Raw genomic sequence first — 26,678 nt, 5'->3', positions numbered from 1 at the left:
CATGAAGTATGATATCATTGGTGAATATGGACATTTGCTGAATGCTACAGTCCCTTATGATAAACACCTATTTGGTGGTGATGTGGTCAAAACTGTTGATGATATTGACAAGTGTAGTAGAATATCAAATAAAATCCGAGGAAGGGGTTGTTTCAACAGTGGCTTTAGAGGCGGTCGTAGACCTTGATATTTTAGGATCTCTGGTAGAGGCACTGGCCGTGGTAGAGCATCTCGTGCAGGCTCAGATAAAACTGGAGAATAAAAAAACTCCAGGTGGACTCACAACAAATACAGATATTAAAACCTGATGTTGTGAGTATAAATTTTGTAGCAGGTAGAATGAAAAATTTTATAAATAAATGGGAAGAAATTATTTCAGATAGTAGTATTTTAGATATTGCTCATAAATGTACCATTGAGTTTATTGATGGTATACATCCTACTCAAATCAAGCAACTATCAGAAATATAGTTGCAAATAATAATGATACTAGTATAATAGATGCAGAAATTCAAAATTTACTGAATATTAAAGTAATTGAAAAGGTAAAATCTATTGAAGGAGAACACATTTCACCAATATTTGTGACACCAAAAAAGAATGGTGAGTATCGGATGATACTAAATTTAAAAAAGTTAAATGAACATGTAGAGTATCACCATTTTAAAATGGACACTTTTGAAATGGCATTGCATTTGATAAAACAAAATTGTTACATGGCTCGTGTCAATCTGCGTCATGCTTATTATTCAGTGCCCATTGATGATTATTTGAGATTTATTTGGAAAGATTCTATTTATCAATATGCTAGCTTACCAAATGGGTTGGCAAGTGCACCACGTTTATTCACGTTTATTCACAAAACTTATGAAAGTGGTATATGCTACACTCCGCAGATCAGGTCATATCAATTTAGGTTATAGGGATGATTCCTTATTCATAGGAGATACAATTGTAGAGTGTAGTCTGAATAAGCAAGATGCTGTGAAATTGGTATCTGATTTGGGATTCATAGTATATGAGAAAAAATCTGTTCTTATACTAACAAAGAAAATTCAATTTTTAGGGTTTTTGATAGACTCTGAAAAAATGATTGTCACTTTAACACAAGACAAAAAAGAAATGATACATGAAGAAAGTCTACTTTCAAGACAAAACTCTATAATAAGAGAAGTTGCTAGTTATATAGGCTTGATAATCTCAAGTTTTTCTGCTGTTGATTATGGTCAACTGTATTATAGAGATATTGAAATAGAAAAAAATACATGCTTTAAAGATGGCAAAAGGCAATTTTGATGTCAATATGGAAATAACTGATAAAATGAAAAAAGAAATTCTTTGGTGGTCATGTAATATTTATACACAGTCCAGAGCTTTGGACAGAGTTAATCCACAAATTATTTTACAAACTGATGCTTCACTCTCTGGCTGGGGAGCAATACTTTTTGACAACAAAACAGGAGGTAGATGGACCCCTGATGAACCAAAATATCATATAAATTATTTAGAATTACTTGCAATTTTGTATGGTTTGAAATCATTTGAATCTCAATTAAAATGTTTTACACATGTGAAAACATTAACTGGCAATACTACAGCAGTAAGCTATGTCAATAAAATGGGTGGAATCAAGTCAATATGTTGTAACACTATTGCAAAATCTATTTGATTTTGGGTAAAGAAACAAAATGTGTGGCTCACTGCTAGTCACATTGCTGGAACTGAAAATACTATTGCAGATGCCGAATCTAGAAAGTTCAATGATCAAGTTGAATGGCAGTTAAACAAAGACATTTTTTGTGATATATGTGAATTGTGGGGTGAACCCCATATTGATTTATTTGCATCTCGCCTCAACTCACAATTGAAAAGGTTTTGTTCATGGAAACCTGACCCTGATGCTAGTTTTATAGATGCTTTTTCTATAGACTGGAGTGACTTTAAATGCTATTTATTTCCTCCTTTCAGTTTACTAGGCAGATGTGTACAGAAGATCTTGAAAGACAAGACAACAGTTATTTTGGTAGCGCCGTTATAGCCGACTCAAGCATGGTTTACTCTGGTGATGCAGATGTTAATCGATACACCTATACTGATTATGGCAAGGAAAGATCTACTGACTCTTCCTTACAAAGACACTGTCCATCCATTGAACAAAACATTGAATCTAATGATATGTCATGTATCAGGAAACAGTTTATTGACAGAGGAATTTCGGCAAAAACTGCCAGCATCATGTTATGCTCTTGGAGAAAAAGCACTAAAAAACAGTACAAAGTATTATTTCAAAAAGTGGTTTTCTTACTGTCGTGAAAGGAAATTTAGTGAAGTTCAAATTTCTATAAATATAGTGCTAGATTATTTGACTATTTTATTTGAAAATGGTCTTGGCTACAGTTCCATAAATACAGTAAGATCTTCCCTTTCTGTACTAGGTTTAGTGATAGACAATGTCCTTGTAGGAGCACATCCTTTAGTAGTCAGATTTATGAAAGGAGTTTATAATTTTAGACCAACAAAATCTAAGAACATTTGTGTATGGGATGTATCATTAGTTTTGAACTACTTGAGAAAGCTTTCACCTGTAAATATGTTAACTTTACAAGAAGTGACTTTGCAGCTCGTTATGTTGATAGCATTAACAAATGCTACTCGTGTACAAACACTGAAGTTTTTAAGTATTGACTGCATGAAAAAATTGAGGGATGAATTTGTTTTTCATTTAGATGTTTTATTAAAACAGTCTAGACCAGGATATAAGAATCCAGATGTCAAACTGAGAGCTTTTCCTCCAGACAGAAGGTTTATGTGTATATACTGTTTTGAAAGAATATATTAAACGTACTGAAATATTGCGTGTTCACACTAACAAGTTGACTTGCAGCACTATTTCCCGTTGGATTAAAGTAGTTTTGCAAAAATCGGGTAAAGACACTCGACAATTTAGTGCTCATTCAGTGAGATCTGCAGCTACGTCTAAAGCTAAACTGTACAATGTTTCTTTAGCTGATATTATGAGTAAAGCGGGTTGGACAAATGTGAATACTTTTGCAACTTTCTATAACAAGAGAATTATAAATTCTTATAGTTTTGATGTAGATGTGTTGATTCTATGACTACATAGAATTCAAATTAAACTTCGACTTTAACCAAGGTAAATATCGTTTAATTTAGTAATTCTATACAAGATAAATCTCACATAAAATCACATTATATAAAGAACGATGTGTGAACTATACAAACCGACATAATAGGTTGAAACGTCAAATTAGAAGTACAGCAGTCAACAATGTGTTATACATGTAATCTTTGAACAGTAAGATGTAGGTCAGTGTGGTGTACTTAAGGGGTAATCAAACATGTATGTGCTTTATATGAAAGGAAGAAAATGTGAAATATATACCTAGAGAAAGGAAATGGATTCCAACAACACAGAAAAAAACCAAGGCAACACACATGATTTTGATTGAGTTAATTGTATAATTTCTAAAACATATAAGCATTAAATAATTGGTTTCCAAATTCATCTACATATAACAATACTGGCCTAACTTCAAATATAAAGAAGGCAATTATCAAACACAATAAAACTGATACAAATAAATATAGAATTACTGCTAAATGCAACTTTAAATTGTGCCATTTCGTCTAAATTCCAATCTTTCTGGATCTGCCTCAAGTAAAAATGTTTTGAATGTTTCGCCCTTTAGCAGTACCAGTTTTTGTGATGACCCTTTTAAATATTTTACAATGTCATTGAAAACGTTAACCAAAGGTTCAACATACAAAATTACATTGCTTTCGCTCTTCAGTACTTTTGTTTTTTTAAGAAGAGCAGAAACTGAGCGTAGATAAAACCCGAAGGTTTCGCGCTTTTCGTTTATCATATTTTGAAAATGCTTAAGATCTGCTACTTTTATCGTTTGCATCCTTAAATCATTTTCTTTAAAATAAATAGTATTTTTCAATCTTTCAATATTGGACCGTAAATCTTCGAATTCGTGTTCCCTACTAGTAAGAGAATTTTGATGTGATCTATAATTACTCCATGCAAAGTACTTTTCATTTCTGGCTTTTTCAATTTCATCACTCAATCCAGAAAAAAATGCTACAATTCCACCAATCAAAGGAATGGCATAGACTCCACTTTCTCTTTCTCTTTGTTTACGGCGGTAATCACTCTCTGCTCTTTCTATTTTCCTTGTAGCCGTTTGAATATGTTCTTGCTCAATGCGAACAGCCTTTTGGGCATCTTCAATTTGATATCGTTTTTGACTGATTTCAAGATTCGCCTTTTTAATCTCTACTTTCAATTTACTTATTTCGTCTGATAATTCCTTTTCTGTCGACATGGACTTCTCAAATTCATCGTTAACATATGATTTCAGTCTAGATAAATAACCGTCTGCTATTTCAAATTCCGTATAAGCTTTAAGTATATAATCATATGTATTTTGCATCTCATCTTTAGAGAGTAGCTTGTCAGATTCGATATAGACATTAGAAATTATTTGGTATGCAAGTAGAAGATTATGGATACCGGTATCGAAGTGTGGTGTCACGTGCACAATAATAAGTGAGTCATAGTTTACCATTGACGTCTCCATTGCCCTAAGAATCAAACGAACACCTCGAAACTATCTTTGCGTCCTTATCTAAAACCAAAAACATACAACATATTTGAATATCATATTTAAAATTATATATGTTAGTTTTTAAGCTAATGATTAATCGTCGATAATAAGTGACTGTATTTCAAGGTCAAAATCATCCTGTTGCATCTTGTATACTTAATATTGTACCTTGACATGCACCTTATGGCATTGTTCATTGGTGGAGGATATTTGGAGTGATATAATCGTAGTTTAATACTTGTGCTTTATTTCATGTTCTGTTAAAAAAGAAGTATCTGTAAAAGATTGAGTCTACGCCGTACGTGACGCTATTAATCATTATACATATAGATCATAATTATAAACTGTATTAAAGAAAACAAGTACAAATTGAAATGAAGGTTGCCTTATGCTATAGGTTGATGTTTTAAAAAAAATATCTTATTTTGAGTATTTGCTGATGATATACCTTAATCAGTCTTGGCTAAGTTTATTCAATTCTATTGAAGATATAGAACGATTTACAGATTGACTACATATAGTATAGTTAGCTGTCTATTATCAAAGACATTGATTATCCACTAGATGTTTGTTTTTTGTAATTTCTGTCGCTGTGTTATTGTTGCATTAGTGATGCCCACCACCTCTTTATTGTTATAATGTAACCCCCCCCCCCCCCAGAGGAGAATACGCCAAACAGCCGTTTACCACCCAAGTAAGGTATTGGTACATGTATACCAGTCCTGTACACTACGTTGTTACAACACTTATACATTGCCGTAATAGATAATTATATAACAACTTTTAAACGAAGTCCATGTATCTCGTGATTTTTTTTTATCATTTTTCTTCGTTGGTAACAGAAAAGAAACCAGATGAAATGAAATGAAAAATAGAGGCATTTATAATATTTAAAACATTTCTTCGTTACATGTCCGATTTACTTTAAGCGCCGACCGTGATATTTTGATTGTTAACATAAATCTGACTACTGGGCTTGTGATACCCTCGGGGAAATAAATCTCCACCAGCAGTGGCATCGACCCAGTGGTTGTAAATAAACTCATCATAGATACCAGGACTAAATTTAGTATATACGCCAGACGCGCGTTTCGTCTACAAAAGACTCACCAGTGACGCTCGAATCCAAAAGTTGAAAAGGCCGAATAAAGTACGAAGTTGAAGAGCATTGAGGACCAAAATTCCTAAAAGTTTTGCCAAATACAGCTAAGGTAATCTATGCCTGAGGTAGAAAAGCCTTAGTATTTCAAAAAAATCAAAAATTTGTAAACAGTAAATTTTTAAATATAACCATATCAATGACAATTCATGTCAGCACAAAAAGTACTGACTACTAGGCTTGTGATACCCTCCGGGAAATAAATCTCCACCAGCAGTGGCATCGACCCAGTGGTTGTAAATAAACTCATCATAGATACCAGGACTAAATTTAGTATATACGCCAGACGCGCGTTTTGTCTACAAAAGACTCATCAGTGACGCTCGAATCCAAAAAAGTTGAAAAAGCCGAATAAAGTACGAAGTTGAAGAGCATTGAGGACCAAAATTTCTAAAAGTTTTGCCAATTACAGCTAAGGTAATCTATGCCTGAGGTAGAAAAGTAGAAAGGTAGATAATTGTCTCTTATACATCAACAACCCGCCATCAGAACAAGACTCCACCAATACATTACTATTAATTAACCTTTTTGTTCATGTTGACTTGTTTGTGTATCTTACTTTGCTGAACATTATTGCTGTTTACATTTTATCTCTATCTATAATAATATTCAAGATAATAACCAAAAAACAGCAAAATTTCCTTAAAAATTTCCAATTCAGGGGCAGCAACCCAACAACCAGTTGTCGGATTTATCTGAAAATATCAGGGCAGATAGATCTTGACTTGCAAAACAATTTAACCCCATGTCTAAATTGCTCTTAAAGGGAAATTCCGCGATTTTTTACTTATCATCTAATTATGTTCATCTTAACATAAAAAACACATTTGCAAAGTTTTAAATTTATAGTCCTTCTAATAACGGAGAAAATCAAGTATTTGTAACTTTTTTGGTTGAATTCTCGAGTGGGTCGTGACGTATTAGCCCGATTTATTGCATTCTGGGAAAAAATAAAATCTGTTTAACTCTTATAGCTTATCGACAATATACGTAATTAAAAGCGCACAGCTGACGAATGGTCGAAGTTATTAACCACAATTTAAGAATGAACGAAAGTGAATATGCACATATATACCGTTTTGTATTGATTGAATTAAACTCCTATAAAATTATCTCTAGTAAATGTTTTTGAATAAATTTAATTAATTATTGTTGAGATTTTTTTCATAAAATATTTATTGAACATTTTTACTGATATTGAACTGAAAATATTTCAATTCTTTTTACCGTTATTGTTTTGATAATCATTTCAATGCAACTAATGTGTGAGCAGAGTGTGTATATTATTTTGTAAAGGTCACTGTATATTTCTCGGCTTGAGGTCAATTCGTTTACCTTGTAGCTATTTAGCCGCAGGTGTGAGTTCAAGCGTACACAGGTATAAATGTTGTTATTTGGAAAGGATAAACAGAAAGAATTAGAAAGAGTATATGCTGCCATGATGTTAATACACTAAGATTTAATACACGATGAGAATAAAGATACAATAATTAAATTGTGTAAATTAATTGAAAATAAAATTCTGATTCGTAATTCCGAAAGTGTATAAAAATAAAAGGAAACAATTTTTGATTACTTTCTTAGCGGTAATTGGCGTGAAGATTCAAATATGAAGCAAAAAATAGTAGTTTTAATCTTAAATAAAAACTAAATGCAATATTACCCAATTTGATATACCATTGTACATCTGTTTGATATCTTGTACAGATAAACGACAGAATTACCATACAAGCATTTATAGTCAACACAATCAGAAAGAGTTCCCATCGTTAGACGGGGAATATGAAGGCTTCCAAGAATGAACAAGTGACATGTCTAACTCTGAACAGTTAGAAAACAGACTATCGACATCGACCGCTTGTTCTTGATATTTGAAACTGTATGCATATATATACGTATACGTTTATGATATAGTGATGAGTTCTTGCGTCTGACAAAAACTAAATTACTTCGTGGTTATATCTTGCCATACGTTTATATTGGTTTGTAAGGTGATTACTCAAAATCGTTATTTGAAAATCCTGTTTGTGAGATGTAGATTCATTTCAATACAGAAATTTCGTCTATATATTTCACAAGTGTATAACACGGAGAAGCTCTGAAGGTTCATTACTCCAATTTTGTTTGGGTGTGAACCATCGATGTTTACAGCAATATCAAAGAATAAGGTGAAGATGGTAGAAAGAACTATGGGCGTCATGTGGCAAATATTACATGCATATCGGACAATGAGTTGTCAATCTGTATGAAAAGATTTCCAATACAACTATATTATTGAGAAGGAATGTTTACATGCTATACTCTCGTACTAGTATTACAGGGTTCTTGTGGCGTTCACCTTAGACACACATCGTTTGAACGATGTTTAAAAAAAGACAGAACCAATTTAATGTCATATTTCCCTATTTTTTAAATATAACTAAATTCTTTTATCTGACAAGAATACCCCTATTTAGCGAACAAGTAATTTATTCTTTTTTCTGTTATTGAATACCAAGAAAGAAAATAAATCCCGAAATTAATTTGAAACTTTGATACTCAAAAGTTTCCCAGCAAAATATTCACATCCCCTGGGGATAATTAGTGTTCGTCCAGTGGCATATATAACAATTGTGATGACGAACTCCTTCCTTTGTTTGAGAACAATCTTATTGAAATATAAATCTGTGATTTTTCTAGGTCCACAGCTTCAATGAACCAAAGCAAAAGTTATACATCGACCTGTATTTAAATCAAATTGGTTCTCTTCTTCTTTTGGTATACAAGTGTAGTCTATCGACATTCGATGATTACATAATGTTGGCATACGTGGACTAGTCTATTTTCAACACTTTTACCCCTATTTATTCAAAATATATGTTTTTTTCTTATGTTCAATGTATACACGTATATATTTTAAATTGCGCTATAGTTCCGTAACTTTCTATCCAGTCGTATAAACGAATCGTCGGCAAGTGCGTACATTTTTTTAAATCAATATTTCTGGTCTGTTCCAATCTGTCCTTCACTATTGACAATGACTATATATTACATTTTCCCAAATTCACCCTTGGAAAAAATATTTAAATAGATTTTAATTTCATCAAATCTTATTTTTTGGGTATTATTTATATTTTTATGAATTATATTCTTTACACCAGAAATGTTATTTATAAACAAGCGTATGAGTTTAGTAATGACAAGTAAGACAGAGTTGTATATTATACATCTGATAGTTCAAAATGGAAAGTTATAAGTTATCAGCCGTGTACACTGATCAATACCTGCAGAAGTGAAACGATGCATGAACTTGCAAGCCCGACAGGAAATCGCTGGAATACCTGGACGTGTCACCTCACACCCCTCACAATACCTTTGGAAGTAATACCTTTAGCCATGCTGGTGATCAGATGAGGGAAGATCAAAATATATTTGAAAAAAGTTTATTACTTTAAAGAATTATGAACAAATTTGATTTTCGAAAACAATTTTCACGGAACACTTAATTATGATTTCAACTTTGACTTTTCACCTAATTCCAATATCAACAGTTTAAAAACAACAGACCATGGTATTTTAAAAAAAAGTAAGAATATTTTCCGTATCAAGTTAGTTAGTCGGATTAAACAACCGTACGATTGACAAGATATCGACACGCAATTACGACTACATCGGTTACTGTAGTTTTGTTTCTTTGTGGTTTATAGACATATCGTTTTTATTCATCGGGAAAGAAGACAAGATGGCGGATCTCGGAGAATTGATACTCTAAATTTAAAATCGATGGTGATCGCTTATCTAGCGGAATAAAACTTTAATATCTATGAATTTGAGCATTTTTATACAGAATGAACATAATATCAATTTTTGATTTTTTTGCGAAGTTTCCCTTTAATGCTTTGGTTTCAGAGTTATAAGCCAAAATCTACATTTTACCCCTGTGTTATATTTTTAGCCACGGCGGCCATCTTAGTTGGTTGGCAGGGTCACCGCACACATTTTTTGAAATAGATACCTCAATAATAATTATGGTCAAGAAAAAAATATAAGTATGGTTAAATTTGGACCAGTAGTTTAAGAGAAGATTTTTGTAAAAGATTAGAAAAAATTACTAAAAATTGGTAAAAAATGACTATAAAGTGCAATAACTCCTTAAGGATCAACTGACCATTTTAGTCATGTTACCTTATTTGTAGATCTTACTTTTCTGAACATTATTGCTGTTTACAGTGTATCTCTATCTATAATATTATTTAAGATAATAGCCTAAAAACGGTATAATTTCCTTAAAATTGCCAATTCAGGGGCAGCAACCCAACAACCGGTTGTCCGATTCGTCTGAAAATTTCACAGCAGATAGATCTTTACCTTAACAATTTTATCCTATCTCAGATTTGCTCTAAATGCTTTAGTTTCAGGGTTATAAGCCAAAATCTTATAAAATGATATATTTTTAGCCATGGCGGCCATCTTGGTTGGTTGGCCGGGTCACACCACACATTTTTAAAACTAGATATCCCAATGATGATTGTGGCCAGGTTTGGTTTAATTTGGCCCAGTAGTTTCAGAGGAGAAGATTTTTGTAAAAGCTAACGACAACGTCGACGACGACGACGGACGCCGGACGCAAAGTGATGAGAAAGCTCACTTAGCCCTTCGGGCCAGGTGAGTTAAAAATAATGGTGCTTTAAAATACCCAAGACATATGTTGATGAAACAGAAATGTGTTGCTGCAATAAAATGCAGGATTAATTACCTACAACTGTCAAATTCAAGGGAATTTTTTTCCCGACCTATGTTCGTTTACAACCGGATGTGACGTACCATGATTTTGTGGTACTACACCTGTAATTGTTTCTGTTTCATTTATTCACTACTGTTTTATATTCAGGGTGATTTCGACCTTAACATGTGGTTCAGATAGCTAGTTAAGATGATGTCTTCTAAAAAAAATTTTGGTGATTTGTGACGTTGTGTTATTGTTGCTCCTAACGAATCGTTGCATTTTACATGTACGGTTTAAACTAATGCTTGTCAGATAATGCGACATAAACCAGATTATGTTAATTAACGTAAACGAATATAACTCCAATAAGAATAAATACTAAGCTTGTGATGAGGCAAAACAAGTTGTTAGTTTTCTCTTTGACAACATCTATGTACGTTTCGGCTTAAAACTCTGCTCAAGTATTTGTTTAAAACAAGAAATGTTATTTTCTATTGTTACTTTCTTTTTAATGATAAAAATGTCCCTTTTACTCCATTTTACAGTATAGATATATATAATTATATAATTATTTTCTGTGACTGTATCTTACATTAATTTGTAGGATCCTTTTCTATAGATAATTTAGCTGATCTGTAACAATAACATCTTCATGCCTTATATATCATGTACTGTAGTACGCCGCTAGATTAAAACTGACGTGGAAAGGTAACACATGCCCACCGAAAGCTCTTTTTTTGAGAGCCCAGGTGGTCGTGTGGTCTAGCGGGACGGCTGCAGTGCAGGCGATTTGGTGTCACGATATCACAGTAGCATGGGTTCGAATCCCGGCGAGGGAAGAACCAAAAATTTGCGAAAGCAAATTTACAGATCTAACATTGTTGGGTTGATGTTTAGACGAGTTGTATATACATTATGTACACAGCCATATATCACCATCATGGATGGCGATCCGATGGATACATCTGTTGTAGGGTTGTCACTGACTCAGACGTACTTATGAATATAATTATTTTCTGTGACTGTATCTTACATTAATTTGTAGGATCCTTTACTATAGATAATTTAGCTGATCTGTAACAATAACATCTTCATGCCTTATATATCATGTACTGTAGTACGCCGCTAGATTAAAACTGACGTGGAAAGGTAACACATGCCCACCGAAAGCTCTTTTTTTGAGAGCCCAGGTGGTCGTGTGGTCTAGCGGGACGGCTGCAGTGCAGGCGATTTGGTGTCACGATATCACAGTAGCATGGGTTCGAATCCCGGCGAGGGAAGAACCAAAAATTTGCGAAAGCAAATTTACAGATCTAACATTGTTGGGTTGATGTTTAGACGAGTTGTATATACATTATGTACACAGCCATGTATCACCATCATGGATGGCGATCCGATGGATACATCTGTTGTAGGGTTGTCACTGACTCAGACGTACTTATGAATATAATTATTTTCTGTGACTGTATCTTACATTAATTTGTAGGATCCTTTACTATAGATAATTTAGCTGATCTGTAACAATAACATCTTCATGCCTTATATATCATGTACTGTAGTACGCCGCTAGATTAAAACTGACGTGGAAAGGTAACACATGCCCACCGAAAGCTCTTTTTTTGAGAGCCCAGGTGGTCGTGTGGTCTAGCGGGACGGCTGCAGTGCAGGCGATTTGGTGTCACGATATCACAGTAGCATGGGTTCGAATCCCGGCGAGGGAAGAACCAAAAATTTGCGAAAGCAAATTTACAGATCTAACATTGTTGGGTTGATGTTTAGACGAGTTGTATATACATTATGTACACAGCCATGTATCACCATCATGGATGGCGATCCGATGGATACATCTGTTGTAGGGTTGTCACTGACTCAGACGTACTTATGAATATAATTATTTTCTGTGACTGTATCTTACATTAATTTGTAGGATCCTTTACTATAGATAATTTAGCTGATCTGTAACAATAACATCTTCATGCCTTATATATCATGTACTGTAGTACGCCGCTAGATTAAAACTGACGTGGAAAGGTAACACATGCCCACCGAAAGCTCTTTTTTTGAGAGCCCAGGTGGTCGTGTGGTCTAGCGGGACGGCTGCAGTGCAGGCGATTTGGTGTCACGATATCACAGTAGCATGGGTTCGAATCCCGGCGAGGGAAGAACCAAAAATTTGCGAAAGCAAATTTACAGATCTAACATTGTTGGGTTGATGTTTAGACGAGTTGTATATACATTATGTACACAGCCATGTATCACCATCATGGATGGCGATCCGATGGATACATCTGTTGTAGGGTTGTCACTGACTCAGACGTACTTATGAATATAATTATTTTCTGTGACTGTATCTTACATTAATTTGTAGGATCCTTTACTATAGATAATTTAGCTGATCTGTAACAATAACATCTTCATGCCTTATATATCATGTACTGTAGTACGCCGCTAGATTAAAACTGACGTGGAAAGGTAACACATGCCCACCGAAAGCTCTTTTTTTGAGAGCCCAGGTGGTCGTGTGGTCTAGCGGGACGGCTGCAGTGCAGGCGATTTGGTGTCACGATATCACAGTAGCATGGGTTCGAATCCCGGCGAGGGAAGAACCAAAAATTTGCGAAAGCAAATTTACAGATCTAACATTGTTGGGTTGATGTTTAGACGAGTTGCATATATATATATATATATATATATATATATATATATATTAATTTTGGTCGTCTTTCGTTTTCTGCAATGGCAGTGTCATTTTTAAGCTTTGATTAGTATTTCTTTGCCTCTTTGCTTTCAAAATTCAAGAGATATCCCCTCATGTGCACTCAATGAATGAAAACGATTTATAACTTAGCGATAGTGTATTATGTCATTGATTTCCCTACTACACATAACTTGAAGTTTTACTTTTATTAGTCTTTCAATGATATAATACAGTATAGAGTGTTATTTTCGCAGGATGTTTATTTTCGCTTCTTTTTGCGGATGAATGACAATCGCGAATAAAAATTCTGCAATTTTTTTTGCTTATGTTCAGTACTTTCTAATAGCTAATGCGTTTTGTAAACGATCTATTCTTTTTCCAGTCTGCATGTCAATAAAAGTATAGGTTAGTTTTAACAAAAAATGACTGCCACGTGTGTATTTCCTTATAAAATAGTGTCAAATAGATTAAAAGTGTAATGTACTCTATCAGGTAATTACCTAAATTAATAAGTCTCAAATTACTTAAGAATGTAAGTCACTCTTGCTAAAGGGGCTAAAAATGGGCGCATCAACAGGATATGTGTTTCTATGCATGCGTCACCAGCAATCAAAACATCTCAATCTAGAATAGAACATAATAGGTAAACTATTTGATCAGGCGACTATACTGGTATCTAAAGATCCAAGGCAGTAAATAGTCATTAATGAGTTGAGGGATACACAGTCACATTGATGACGCGTGGATTTCAGTCGTTCTTTCTTATAATTCTTTGTGCACTCATAGCAGGAGACGCTTATCATATAGAGACACCTCGTCTCATCCTTTTTGAGTTCATGCAATTCCTTACTTTATTAGTTATTTTGATTTGTATCTCCTTCATCGATTTATTAAAATTGAACATTGGTAAACTATTGTCTTTTAATATTTCTTATCTCGTAAAATGGTCTACACGTATTATTCTTCTCTATAGAACTAGACCATCCGCCTAATATAAAAAATCCAGAATAAGAAAACATAAAGGTCATGAAAACATGATAGACTTTGAAGTTTTGATAGAAGTAAACTGTAACTATTTTATACGGTAGAAATGATCACATTCTGCTCATTTTATTGTGTATTACTTTTGACAAAACGTTGTCTTTGTCTTAATATCCGAAAGGCGAAGCTAAGAACTCAATCTTACTTCTTATGGGTAGAAAGGGGTATATATGTCGTATCCATATGTAAATTTAATCGTTTTCATGGTTATAATAGTGTAAAGTTTTTTTTCGATGTCGTCGGCGGCGTCCACAAATATTCACTCTGTGGTTAAAGTTTTTGAAATTTTAATAACTTTCTTAAACTATATTGGATTTCTACCAAACTTGGACAGAAGCTTGTTTATGATCATAAGACAGTATCCAGAAGTAAATTTTGTAAAAATAAAGTTCCATTTTTTCCGTATTTTACTTATAAATGGACTTAGTTATTCTGCGAGGAAACATTACATTCATTCTGTGGTTAAAGTTTTTAAAATTTTAATAACTTTCATAAACTATCCTTGATTTGTACCAAACTTGGACAGAAGCTTGTTTGTGATCATAAGATAGTATCAAGAAGAATATTTTGTAAAAATAAATTTCCTTATAAATGGACTTATTTTTTTTTTGCCAGAAACAAAACATTCACTCTGTGGTTTAAGTTTTTAAATTTTTTATAATGTTCTTAAACTGTCCTGGATTTCTACCAAACTTGGACAAAACCTTGTTTCTGGTCATTAGATATTATACAGAAGTAAATTTTGTAAAACAAAATTTCCACTTTTTCCGTATTTTACTTATAAATGGACTTAGTTAACATTACATACAGTCTGCAGTTAAAGTTTATAAAACATTTATTAGATTCATAAACTATCCTGGAATTTTACCAAACTTGGAAGCTTCTTTCAATCAAAAGACAGTATTGAGAGGGAAATTTTTATTGATGTTTTTCCTCATTTTTGTTGAGTCTGCGATTAACAGCAAAAGAAGGCGAGATACTGGGTTCCGCGGAACCCTTACGATTTTTTAAATTAGTTTTTAACATATGTCAGTTCATTTAGTTTTCTCTCAACTTTTGCTAGACGTTCCTGTCTTTTTTTCATTACGATCTTGCTTATTTCATTTAAGGCATTTTGGCAATTTTCATTCAGCTGTTCCCTCTTCTCACTGATTTTCGTTTGTTCGGTCTTCGGATCTAAAGCAGCCAGCCCGCCCAATGCGTTCATCTGATCAAGTAAATGCTTTTCCGATATTTCCACGTAGGTTGATGCTATTTCATGAACTGCATACGATAATGCACTTACTTTTAACATACTTTCAGAAACAAGTTTACGCGTTAAAGCAGGAAAAGCATCGTTTTTCAGTTTCAGTTTTGTTCCTATATTTGAATGTTCTATCAAGGTATTCACATTGACATAAAAATTCATTTTTATCATTTTTGATATCGTTTTAAAAAATCTCACAACTCTTCCCCATTCTTCACGAACATTTTGTATGGCTTCAATACCTTTTATTAAAGTCTTTCTGATTTCTTCAAAGTCAACCTTTTCAACCTTAAATTTAGCTAAATCCTTTAGGGTATCTTCCATTCGTGCATTGTTTCTTCTAAGGCTTTGAAACATTTCTTCCTGCTTTTTTCTTGAACCTTGCAACACCTCCTGTGCAGAATCGACTTTAATATGAGCTTTTATTAATTCGTTATGCACTAAACTAGAACTAAACATTGATTTGTGCCAACTCATACGAGGACCTTTACTATGCAAAAAAGTATCTGCATCTGTAGCAAATCGTTCTGAAATAAGTAATATATCTTCTACTTCCATAATTAATGCTTTTACTCTGTCGTCATTTAGTTTCAAGTCTTTTTGTAACGCTATAAGTTGTTCACACAACCGTATTGAATCTTCACAAATTTGTATGGCTCTCATATGAACCTCAGATTGCATTTGATCTCTATTTATGTTCCTTAAATTTAATTTAAGACTTTCTTTTGCAGAGCGCACTGAATCAATTTCATTCCAGTTAGGTATCTTTTCGCCTTTTTCAAGGCGTGAGGTTGCGACATCTACTAATGTATGCACATGTCTATTTATTTCCTCAGCAAATCTGTAGGCTCGTTTGTTTGCTCGATCTTCTGGCGTTTCTGCTTCTTCTCTTGTCGTTTGAATTTCCTCAAACATATCATCCCAATGGCCACGAAAAATTCTTTTAGCTACACCCATAAATCCATCAACAAGAGATAATCCTAGCAATTTCGTACTAGATGGCATTTCATCCAATGTTTCCTCAAAATCATTCTGCATGTCTTTTATTTCTTTTTTCATATCCTCTATCTGTTGTTTCATAGTTTCCCTTTCTGATATTGAGCTTTCCTGCTCTATTTCACTTGATTTGATCGCCGTTTCGGTATCTTTATACTTTTCCTCATATACTCCTTTTGCAATTGTGCTTGCTTCATTGAGTTCGCTGATTGTTTTCATGAATAAGTCAAAACTGCTTTCGGTATTTACAGAAAGTTTCAAGCATTCATCTGCAATATTTTCTATTTTCCTTAGTGTCATAGGAACAAGTAATTCCAATTCGTCGTTCGTTCCATCATTCATTATTTTAAATAATGTCTGAACATGACTATCAAGGTTGGTAGTGTGTAACCTTATGCTATCCATATTCAGATGTGCGTCATTGAACGCATCCCATCCCATATTACTTAACTGAACCAATGAAGCCCTGAAGGAATTTGGATACTTCAAATATTTAAAACCGTCTTTCGGAGCATTTTCAAGTAATGTAAAATCACTTTCGGTTGCTATCAGCATAAGTTGACCAATTAAAGCAATAGACGTAGGTGCTGATGTCAGTAGGCTGTCCCACTTTGAAAAAGGAGCTATCTCATTTTCTGCTATTTCCTTGGCTTGTTTTCTAATATCACTATTATCGCATGTATCTGCTTTTGATGGAGAACTCCCATTGATCCTATAACCATTATAATATGAATAAATAGCAATTTATATTAGAGACCAGTTAACAATTTTGCTTGATTGAAATACAACATAATACAAAAAGCTTTTCTCAACATGTCATATAAACCATTTGAATAAAATTGATTATACAGTTCGCAATCTCTTCCAATACGTCTTTTAATTAATACCTGCATTTTGCTGTCGGAAAATTTGTTAGTTAAAACCAGAGAAAGACACCTGATAGACAATATGATAGAGTCAGCACAAGGCTTTCAACTAAGTCTTTGGTAGTCACAACCCTTTTTAAACTAATTACAACTTTATATATATCATGATAATTGCCAATCTTCACTAATCCTACGGAAGTGGTTTTTTGTAGGCTGGGCATACCCCAATAAATAATGGTTTTATATAATAGTGCTTTATCTAGTAATTAAAAATACCAGGCTAAGAAGCTGGTTCACCAGAAACCCGTTTTGTTAATAGTGGCGTTCGAAATACAGTTGAGCCATTCACAACGACAACAATATTTAGTCTACTTTGGTGTGTATTTACAATTTTATTTTGTTTCCTTAGTCAAATATAAAATAAAAAGATTTGTCAATGAGACAACTCTTCGCAAAAGACCAAATGACACAGAACAAAGACTGTTAAATGTAATCTGAACATAATTTTCCCCTGCCTAAGTAACAATATACCAACTTCAACTGAATATATCCAAACTCATTCGTTATTTTCAAATTGTTTAAGCATGAAAACATTACGAGCAAAACATAAACAATTATGTGTAGATTGAAACATAGCTTTACGAAGTTGCAACCCGTCTTTTAAAGTACAATTATGTAATAATTCGACAAACCAAACATTAACATATAAAGACATTTAAAATCAATATGAATGAATTCATTGGTGTTTATTGTCCAGTGGCAAATATTATATATAAAATTAAGAGCATGTGGTATGATTACAAATTTATATTGATTAATTACTCTACATGGTCCATGATTTGGATGATTTGATTAAATACATATCATTTAGAATTTGAAAATGATAGATATGAAGATCGTATATTAATTAACGACAAAAAAATTCAAAAGAAAAAATCGCTTATCAGTAAAATTTGTTTTTTACTTTCAAACAAGGAGATGTACTATATCATTTTTTGAATTCGGTCTATTTTAAAATATTCAGCTTGAAATATCACCGTTATAAATATTCGTCGACATTGTTAACAAGAGGCTCTCACGAGCCTGAATCGCTCACTTGTTATTTGTTTGCTTAAATATTTCATCAATGATTATTTATGCTTTTCAATATAAATTAGCATTAGTGTCTATGTTTCATGACGTACAAGGAAATAAAATACAAAATTTATACTAGATTCATTTGAGAAGATTTCTAAAGTTTTAAATGTATTGATTATATCATTTTTGTATAAATTCATCAATCTTGGTTCGATATCGTATCGATATCATCGATATCGAGAATATCCACATCACGATTGATTTGTACATGGTTGAACCTTACGCATTTACATCTCCCGATCGTGGCGAGGTGTATTCGACTCTTATCTTTAATAACAACGATTGCTCGCTCTGCTGTCGAGGGTAATATATAACATATTTAGTCAACAGTCCAAACTTCTGTACTGACATAATTAATAATATATTTTCAAAATTTCTTTTATAATAGACCTTTTCAACAACTGTCTTCACCTACAGTTGCGAACGACTACGACAGGTAAGATAAGAGGGGTCGTCCTAAAATTTGAATTGAAAATTAAAATTTATTTAATTGGCAAAGATACAGCTTTCCGAGTCCGAATGAAGTGGATATTTTAATTTAGTATAGAGAAAAGGATAGACTTTTAGTTACATTTCATCTTTTATAAACGTTGAGCTTCTTGGTGTAATTGGCAAATGAAAAAAAATGTATTGTATTGTTGATGTATAATTAAACAATGTTTTATGTCTGTTGGCAAGTGCGGCACATGTTCTTAAAATGTATATTTTTATTTTTGGCCTTGGGTGCCTCCATAATTTATACCTGATATCTGTTTCACATCACCAATTTGATGTCCAAAAAGACTTTGCAATGCCAACTAGTTGTAACTAACGAGTTGAAGTAGCGATGTGATCTTTTCCTTAGCTCTTTGAAATCAATATGTTTTTACCCCTCCCGAAAATGAATAAGTATATTAAGTAAGGTGAAGATCGGTTGAAAAACACAACTCATTCATGTTTACAAGTGTGTAACGGACGGACGGATAGTCAGTCAAGTAAATTATGAATAATGTTTTAAAAATTTCCACTATTTGATAAAAACTTTTACAGAAACAAATTATTTGTTATTGGCATGCGGCACACTCTTTTAATGGAAGACTCGCTGACGCATAATCATGTAATTGACGAGAAAGGTGATCTGGATGCAAAATGCTTGCAGCAAAAGTTTAATCAAGTCAATGCTAAATGCTATGTTAATACATTTATCAGAATATAGTTTGACAGAAAAATATATTTATTTAATTATTTGTTTGATATATCTTCTGTAGCTATATAATCAATACAGTATATAACAGCCAAATCGAATATAAAATTGAGAATGGAAATGGGGAATGTGTCAAAGAGACAACATATATATACAAAATGATAATCAATATGATAGTCTTTGAGACCACTCCTTCATTATTGTATGTGTCATTAGTCGGTGTCGAGAGTTGATGAAAAGGTATATTATAGTTTTAGCATTCCTGTTGAAGGTTATCACAGAAAACCGAATCAGAAGCACAATATTTATAAAGTGATATTTATTATATGAAATTATACTTTACCTGTAAATTGAAGTAAAAGAGACAGCTGCAATGATGTGAAAGAAAACAGTCACATACATTTTTTTCTGAAACAAAATATACAAAAAGTTAAATCAAAGTACATGAACGAAACAAAATCAGAAAAATAAATCAGGGTTTTTCTTTATGTCCCCATGAAAGTTTTGTATTAATTCTGATTGATATGAGTGCAAAAACAAGTCAGTCAGTAGAGGTACCCTTTGGAATACCGACTGTCTGCTGAAATTTAATCCATCATTTTCTACATATGGAAATCCCTGTTCCAAGTCAAAAAGATGAAAGTTCTTTTCCATTCGTTTTTCGTGTTTGAGGATTTAATGTTGCTATTTTATAAAGGACTTTCCGTTTTGAATTTCCTTCGGAGTTCGGTATTTTTGTTCATAAGCTTATTTGTCCACCAACTCAACAAATATGTTGTCATTTGAGACGTGTTTGCTATTGGAATCAGTGCGGTTCTTCAAAAGTAATAAAAACAAGTTATATCATCATTTTAACTGTAACCTTTATAGACAACCGTCTTTATAACTATTATTTTTTGGTGATTCGACCCAGTTGTGATGTTTACTTGGTCTAAGTTAAGTCAGTTTACGAATAACCTTATTAAATTTGTGTTAAGAAAAAACTCTCCATCCAAGTCACTATATACGTTTAAAAAGAAAATTATTATAGGTCATAGTACTGAGATGCTTAAAACATAGTAACAACCATTGATTTTGAGGGTTAACTTGTGATCAAGTACGAGGTAGAAGGCGTTCAAAGAGATTCTAAGATGAAAAACTAAGAATCCAAGAAAACATTATTTTTTCAATATATTTAAAGACTATAAATCTGGTACATTGTAGTTCATCTTAAGTCTAAGACGTGGTTGTATTGCGGTTCCTGGATTACTAGATATTGCAATATTGTGCAGCAAGGTCGGTGTCTGATCTTGGTATACTTGTAAAAAGTTTGTACAGTTCTTAATTGCAAACTGTCACCATCGGGATTCGAACAAACAACTTCAGTATTGACTGGATAGTGATATAATACTAGTAGTTAGACTTCTTACACCACTCGGCCACCAAAAACATGCAAAATTGGAATGCAAGGATGGATAAATTTAGCTGTTAAAGCAATAGCAGTGGCAGATTTTTAGTACGTTGATATTATTTAATGAAACAATGTTTACTTGGTAAATATAATCTAATTATTTGTGAACACAACATTTTGAATCAAATTTTAAACTGGTAACGATTTTTTCTATATCAACAATATCAATAATACCAAGTGAACTGGTGTACACGTTGCACAGTCAACGAGATCAATTTACCAGTTTGACCTTTTCTCATGTTTTTAGTTGATCTTATTTTTAATGGCTAAATGTACTATGCACATGCGCAATCGTCTCCAACTGATTTAGATAAAAGGGGTATCCCAACCATTTTTCCGAAAATTATGAAATACAATTAATAGATATTTATAAAGTGATAAAATCATCAAATTCCCCAAAAATCACACATATTCAACAGATGACAATGAATTTATGAAGTTGTAAAGTGAAGCCCTCTATAATGCGTTAAAACTGTGATTAACCTTTTATATATACAACATTTTGTACAATGTATTGTCAAAATCATAGATAATGTACCTTAAAGTCTTTGAAAAGCCCTCTTGAATTTAACTCATATTACAAAGTTTAATTGATCGTCAATGTTTAAAAAAAATCGAATTTTGAATACACAATCACTTTTCAATTTAAATAAAATACTTTTACTTTTACTTTCGTTTCTTAGAAATACAAAAATCCTAGGCTTTCACTATCACCGACAGATGTTCTCGTAATGAGAGATACCAAAGATTCCTAAATTAACTATATAGCTCCGTAGCTAAACTACAAACATGTTCTTTTTTTAATGTTATATTAGGCGTGTTTACTATGGGAATCAGTGCAGTTTAAAAAAAAAAAAGTAATGTTTCATGACCTACGCACGTACGTTTCTCATTTTTGAAATAATAGTTTTGATTAATGAGTCGAAGTAGTAATACCACTCCATCAGAGGTTGAATAAAAAAGATGCATGCATATAGATTCAAATTCGGTCAAACTATTGTCTTGAAGCTAAATAATGTTTTAGTTATGGGATTGTTTTCCCTACGAAATTGAATCAAACTGACCTTTTATGACGTATAGTTTTACAATATTCCATTTTTGTATTCGTTTTTAAAAGACACGAAAAAATAGCCTTGAATATTCAAACTTAAGGTTTATCCCAACTATTTTCAGAAAATTATCAAATAGATTTTAAAAAAAACAAAAAAAAAAACAATAAAGAAATAATAAAAACAATAAATTTCTAAACTGAAAATCACACATAATTATTATCCACCATTTTCTACATAGAAAATGCCTGTACCAAGTCAGGAATATGATAGTTGTTATCCCTTCGTTTGATGTGTTTGAGCTATTGAGTTTGCTAGTTGATTAGGATTTATATCACAAATTGAAATCATCACTTCGTAAATTTTACGGACGCCATCACGAGTTGGTTGCCCGTTATGGAATATCTGTTATATAGATGATATCGGATATTTTCCTTATGTCGTAACTACAATCCCGTTCACTTTTCACGAATGTGACATACCGAATTGAACTTTTTACCTTTATTTGTGCATTTTTACCTATTGTGTCTTTTTGTTTAGTTCACGCATCATTGTCAATATTATTAAATTTGATGCAACTGTCATACAATTAAGTGAGAGGGTTATCGCTATAAGATCAGGTTCAAGCCCCCATTTTCTACATTTGAAAATGTCTGTATCAAGTCAGGTACATATGCGCTTGATGTCCATTCGTTTTTGATGTGTTTTATCATTTGATTTTGCCATGTGATTAGGGACTTTCCGATTGAATTTTCCTCGGAGTTCAGTATTTTTCTGATTTTACTGTTTATTCAACAGATGACAATACATTTATGAAGTTGTAAAGTATAGAAATTAAAACTCATACTAATAAGTCGAAAGAGCATTAGTTAAGGAACAAAATAAGCTAAAAATATTGATAGGTTACCGTTATGTTTGACCAACTATGTAATTGATATACCATGAGCCTTAACCATTTATTGTTGATGAGTTTGTGCTAATAAAATATTTGTATTTGTATTTGTTATGGAGCTTCTGTGGAGCTTCTTCTTCTCACCTAAGTTCATCCTAAAAGTCCTTAGACTTTGTGTATTTAATTCATATAACAAAAAGTTTTTCATCACTTTCATTGACCGTTAGTGTTTAAGAAAATAAAATTTTGCAAACGCAATAACTTTTCAAATTGTATAAAATACTTTTACTTTCGTTTCTTAGAAATACAAATTCCGAGGCTCTCAATATCACCGACAGATGGTTTCGTTATTAGATAAACCAAGGATTTATTCGTAAACCATGTATACATAGTAACCATATATCTCCGTGGATAAACTGTACATTTAAACAGGTTTTTTTTAATGTTTTCGTATGCATTTTAGATCAAATCGACTCACCTGATATAATGAAATGTAGATTGAATAAATCAATTGCAAACGTGGCTTGAACTACATATGAATGCAATATCAAAAGGAATTCTATTTATAGATGACACCAATGATTTTCAGAAAATGGTTTGAATTACATGCAAGCATGCATGCTTGTAGAAATCAGTCAAATATATAGAAGGGGAAAAATAATAAATTACAAAATTCTATACATCTTTTATCTCTTTTATTGGTTTGTATTGATACTTAACATATACACTACCATTGTATGTACCCTCAGAGTCCTCGTAGTATGTACAATATGTATACATGTTATCGATTGTCATAATTTATGTTTCTTCATTAATTTGTTTGTGTCTTGACAATCCAGTTTTGCACTTTAAAGATATCCATAAAAATTTACAGCGAAAAAAAAGTGATGTAGAAGTCCTTATACGATCTCCAACATTTACTTTTTTTTTTTTAGCTCAATGCGTCTATATAAAATAATTTTGCCTATACTTTTTATAATGGAAAAACCAAGTTTTTATTACTTTTCATGATCTTTCATGGTCTGTTTACGTGACATGTTTTGGTATTTCTTAACATGCAAATACATTTAAAGTACAAGCAAACACAAGAGACAGTTGTACTGTTTGAAGATATTGTTGCATGTTTCTGAGCTACTACAAGGAATTCAGTTGTGTTCGTTAGGATTCAACAACAAAAAATGAAATAAACAAAATTGTTATCGCCTTTCTATGAAAGCAAATACAGTGCTTACGAATATTGTACACTGTTAAACTAAGTAAGAGGTATCTTTTCGGAACTTTACAGTGCATTTAGTCTTGAATTGATGCAAAGAAAAGTTAGTCTAAATATCTGACAAATCCATTTCAACATGTAATGTTTCTAACTAAAGCTAGTGTTAGATCTAGAAAAAACAATGGCAATGAGTTGGGAATATGACAGTTGTTTGATGTGTTTGAGCTTTTGATTTTTCCATTTGATTAGGGGCTTTTCTTTTTGATTTTCCTCGGAGTTCAGTATTTTTGTGGTTTTACTTTTTGATAGTATTTGAATCATATATTTTAGCCATTAAGTAATATTGATATTATTTTTGCTTTCTTTACGCAATTAGTTCAGAAAAAAAAAGTTTAGGTACAGGACAGGTGTCAGCCTGTTAGCTTATCTACTCGAAATCATTTCTTAAAGATTATAACAATCCCCTTTCCTAATAGAATATTGAGTATTTGACTTTGATTGAAATGACAGTGTTTTCATAATTTAAGGGATATCTCTATGCCAAAATATTAAGAGGTTTTTATAACAACAAAGTCAAACTTGATGTTGAAAGGGTTAAGCTTTTGTATGTGACGAAGCAGCAAAACATAGTTTTTAGAATTGGTAAGAAGGATAATAAATAAAATTCTCACTTTATTGATCAATATTGAAATAATTGATACACAATAATATACTGTATATATATTATGTAATTTTGAGTACTAACAATTACTAACAATTTTTCTAAATATACAATCTAATGTTTAACGAGGCCGGGATAAGGTACCGGTACTTTCTGTATCAAACTAACAAATGTGAAAGTTTTCAATAAAGTATGTATAATTTAAAAAAAAAAAAAAAAAAAAAAATAAATGTGTGGGAAGTATGAAACAAATGTTGTGGCTTATACCTACATCATTTTGAAAAAGACTAAAGCTACCACAGGGACAACCAATCTCATGAGTCGAAAACTAACGAAAAAAAACCAAAAAGGCAAACAACATTATACAAAACACAACATGGAAAACAAAAGACTGAGCAACACGAAACCAAACAAAAACCAAAGGTGATTTCAAGTGTGCAGCAATAGTGAGCAGATCCTGCTCTAAATGTGGATCATAGTTACTAGTTGTTTCATTGGCAATCAGAAATCATATCCAGTACTTTTATTATGATGTCTAAATATGTAAACTTATGGGTTTTGTCTTTGGTGTTGGTTTTGATGTCTAAGAAACATTCTATAAGATTATCACTAGAATGTATCCAAAGTACACGGATGACCAACTTGCATTATCATTTTCCATGTTCAATGGACCGTGAAATTGGGTAAAAAAATCTAATTTGGCATTAAAAGTAGAAAGATCATACAATAGAGAACATGTGTACTAAGTTACAGTTGATTGGACTTTAACTTCATCAAAAACTATCTTGACAAAAAACTTTAACCTGAAACTTGCAATTTCTGTAAATAAAGACAATGCAATTTCCCATAAAACTCCCTTTGCGGCTAAAACTATGTTACTTTTACTATGAAGTTTGGCGAAAAATTATATCCTGGAATGGAAAGTTGATATGCACTACTATTTTATTCAAAGGTCAAAACATAGGGCTGTGTGGTATATTTTCAACATTTACATGCCCTGAACTTGTTAGAGTTTAAACTTATACTAAAATTATGTACTGCCCCTTTCTTTACTTTTAGCCTACTTCAGAATTCATTTTTCACCACAATTGTATGTTTTTATACTGGTTATAGTCCCATGTTATGTTTCTATGAGATGAAACATAGAGAACATATCTGGGAACCAGTATGTCAACAAATCAAGTTATCTATGAATAGTGTAACAGTTATTGGGTTCAGGATTGTGTACTAGTTTTTATGATGTTCGTTCTATCAATAAAGTTTGAGTCCTGCAGACATCTTTTTGTCACAGCCAAGCTTTTGTTGATATCTGCAATTTGTGGTGCCAAATAGGACCCATGTTACAAAAGAAGAGCTTTAGGCTCACAATATTATATATCTCCCCATAAGAGGCATGGTTTGAGAAACAGCTTTACGATACTGTTGTCAAGTCATTAAAGATTGCATATTTTGGCGTTAATATTGAGTCACTGATAAGGTCTTTGCATCGGAACTCAACACATTTATTCTAAAAACAGTTATTGGCATGACACGGGTTATGTTCTTCTCATATATGTTATGAGGGTATGATACTAAACCCCTAACGGGAAGGATTGTGCCTGATGTTCATATGATGAAATCATAATCTTTCAGTCAGTTTAATTGAAGTCTGGAGCTGGCATGTCAGTTAACTGCTAGTAGTCTGTTGTTATTTATGTATTATTGTCATTTTGTTTATTTTCTTTGGTTACATCTTCTGACATCAGACT

At 32.5% G+C, this 26,678-nt stretch overlaps 1 protein-coding gene across 2 annotated transcripts in view; it reads right to left on the bottom strand.

Moving 5' to 3' along the window:
* The window catches only part of LOC143085253 (uncharacterized), a 52,652-nt gene extending 29,066 nt beyond the window's left edge, over positions 1-23,586 (bottom strand). Inside the window, exons 1-3 of one of the 2 annotated variants that reach the window (XM_076261497.1) lie at positions 23,535-23,586; positions 20,009-20,073; positions 15,141-17,191 (exon numbers count right to left, since the gene is read on the bottom strand). In XM_076261497.1, coding sequence (XP_076117612.1) covers positions 15,250-17,191; positions 20,009-20,067 — 2,001 coding nt within the window. In that variant the 5' untranslated portion in view covers positions 20,068-20,073; positions 23,535-23,586 and the 3' untranslated portion in view covers positions 15,141-15,249. Of the gene's footprint in view, positions 1-15,140; positions 17,192-20,008; positions 20,074-23,534 lie in introns of those variants that run through there. The other variant, XR_012981284.1, reaches the window with a different exon arrangement.
* Between the last annotated feature and the right edge of the window lie 3,092 nt (positions 23,587-26,678).

This window comes from Mytilus galloprovincialis, chromosome 8 (assembly GCF_965363235.1).
Source record: "Mytilus galloprovincialis chromosome 8, xbMytGall1.hap1.1, whole genome shotgun sequence".
Taxonomy (NCBI): Eukaryota; Metazoa; Mollusca; class Bivalvia; order Mytilida; family Mytilidae; genus Mytilus; species Mytilus galloprovincialis.
This window is presented reverse-complemented; position numbering and strand designations above follow the sequence as displayed.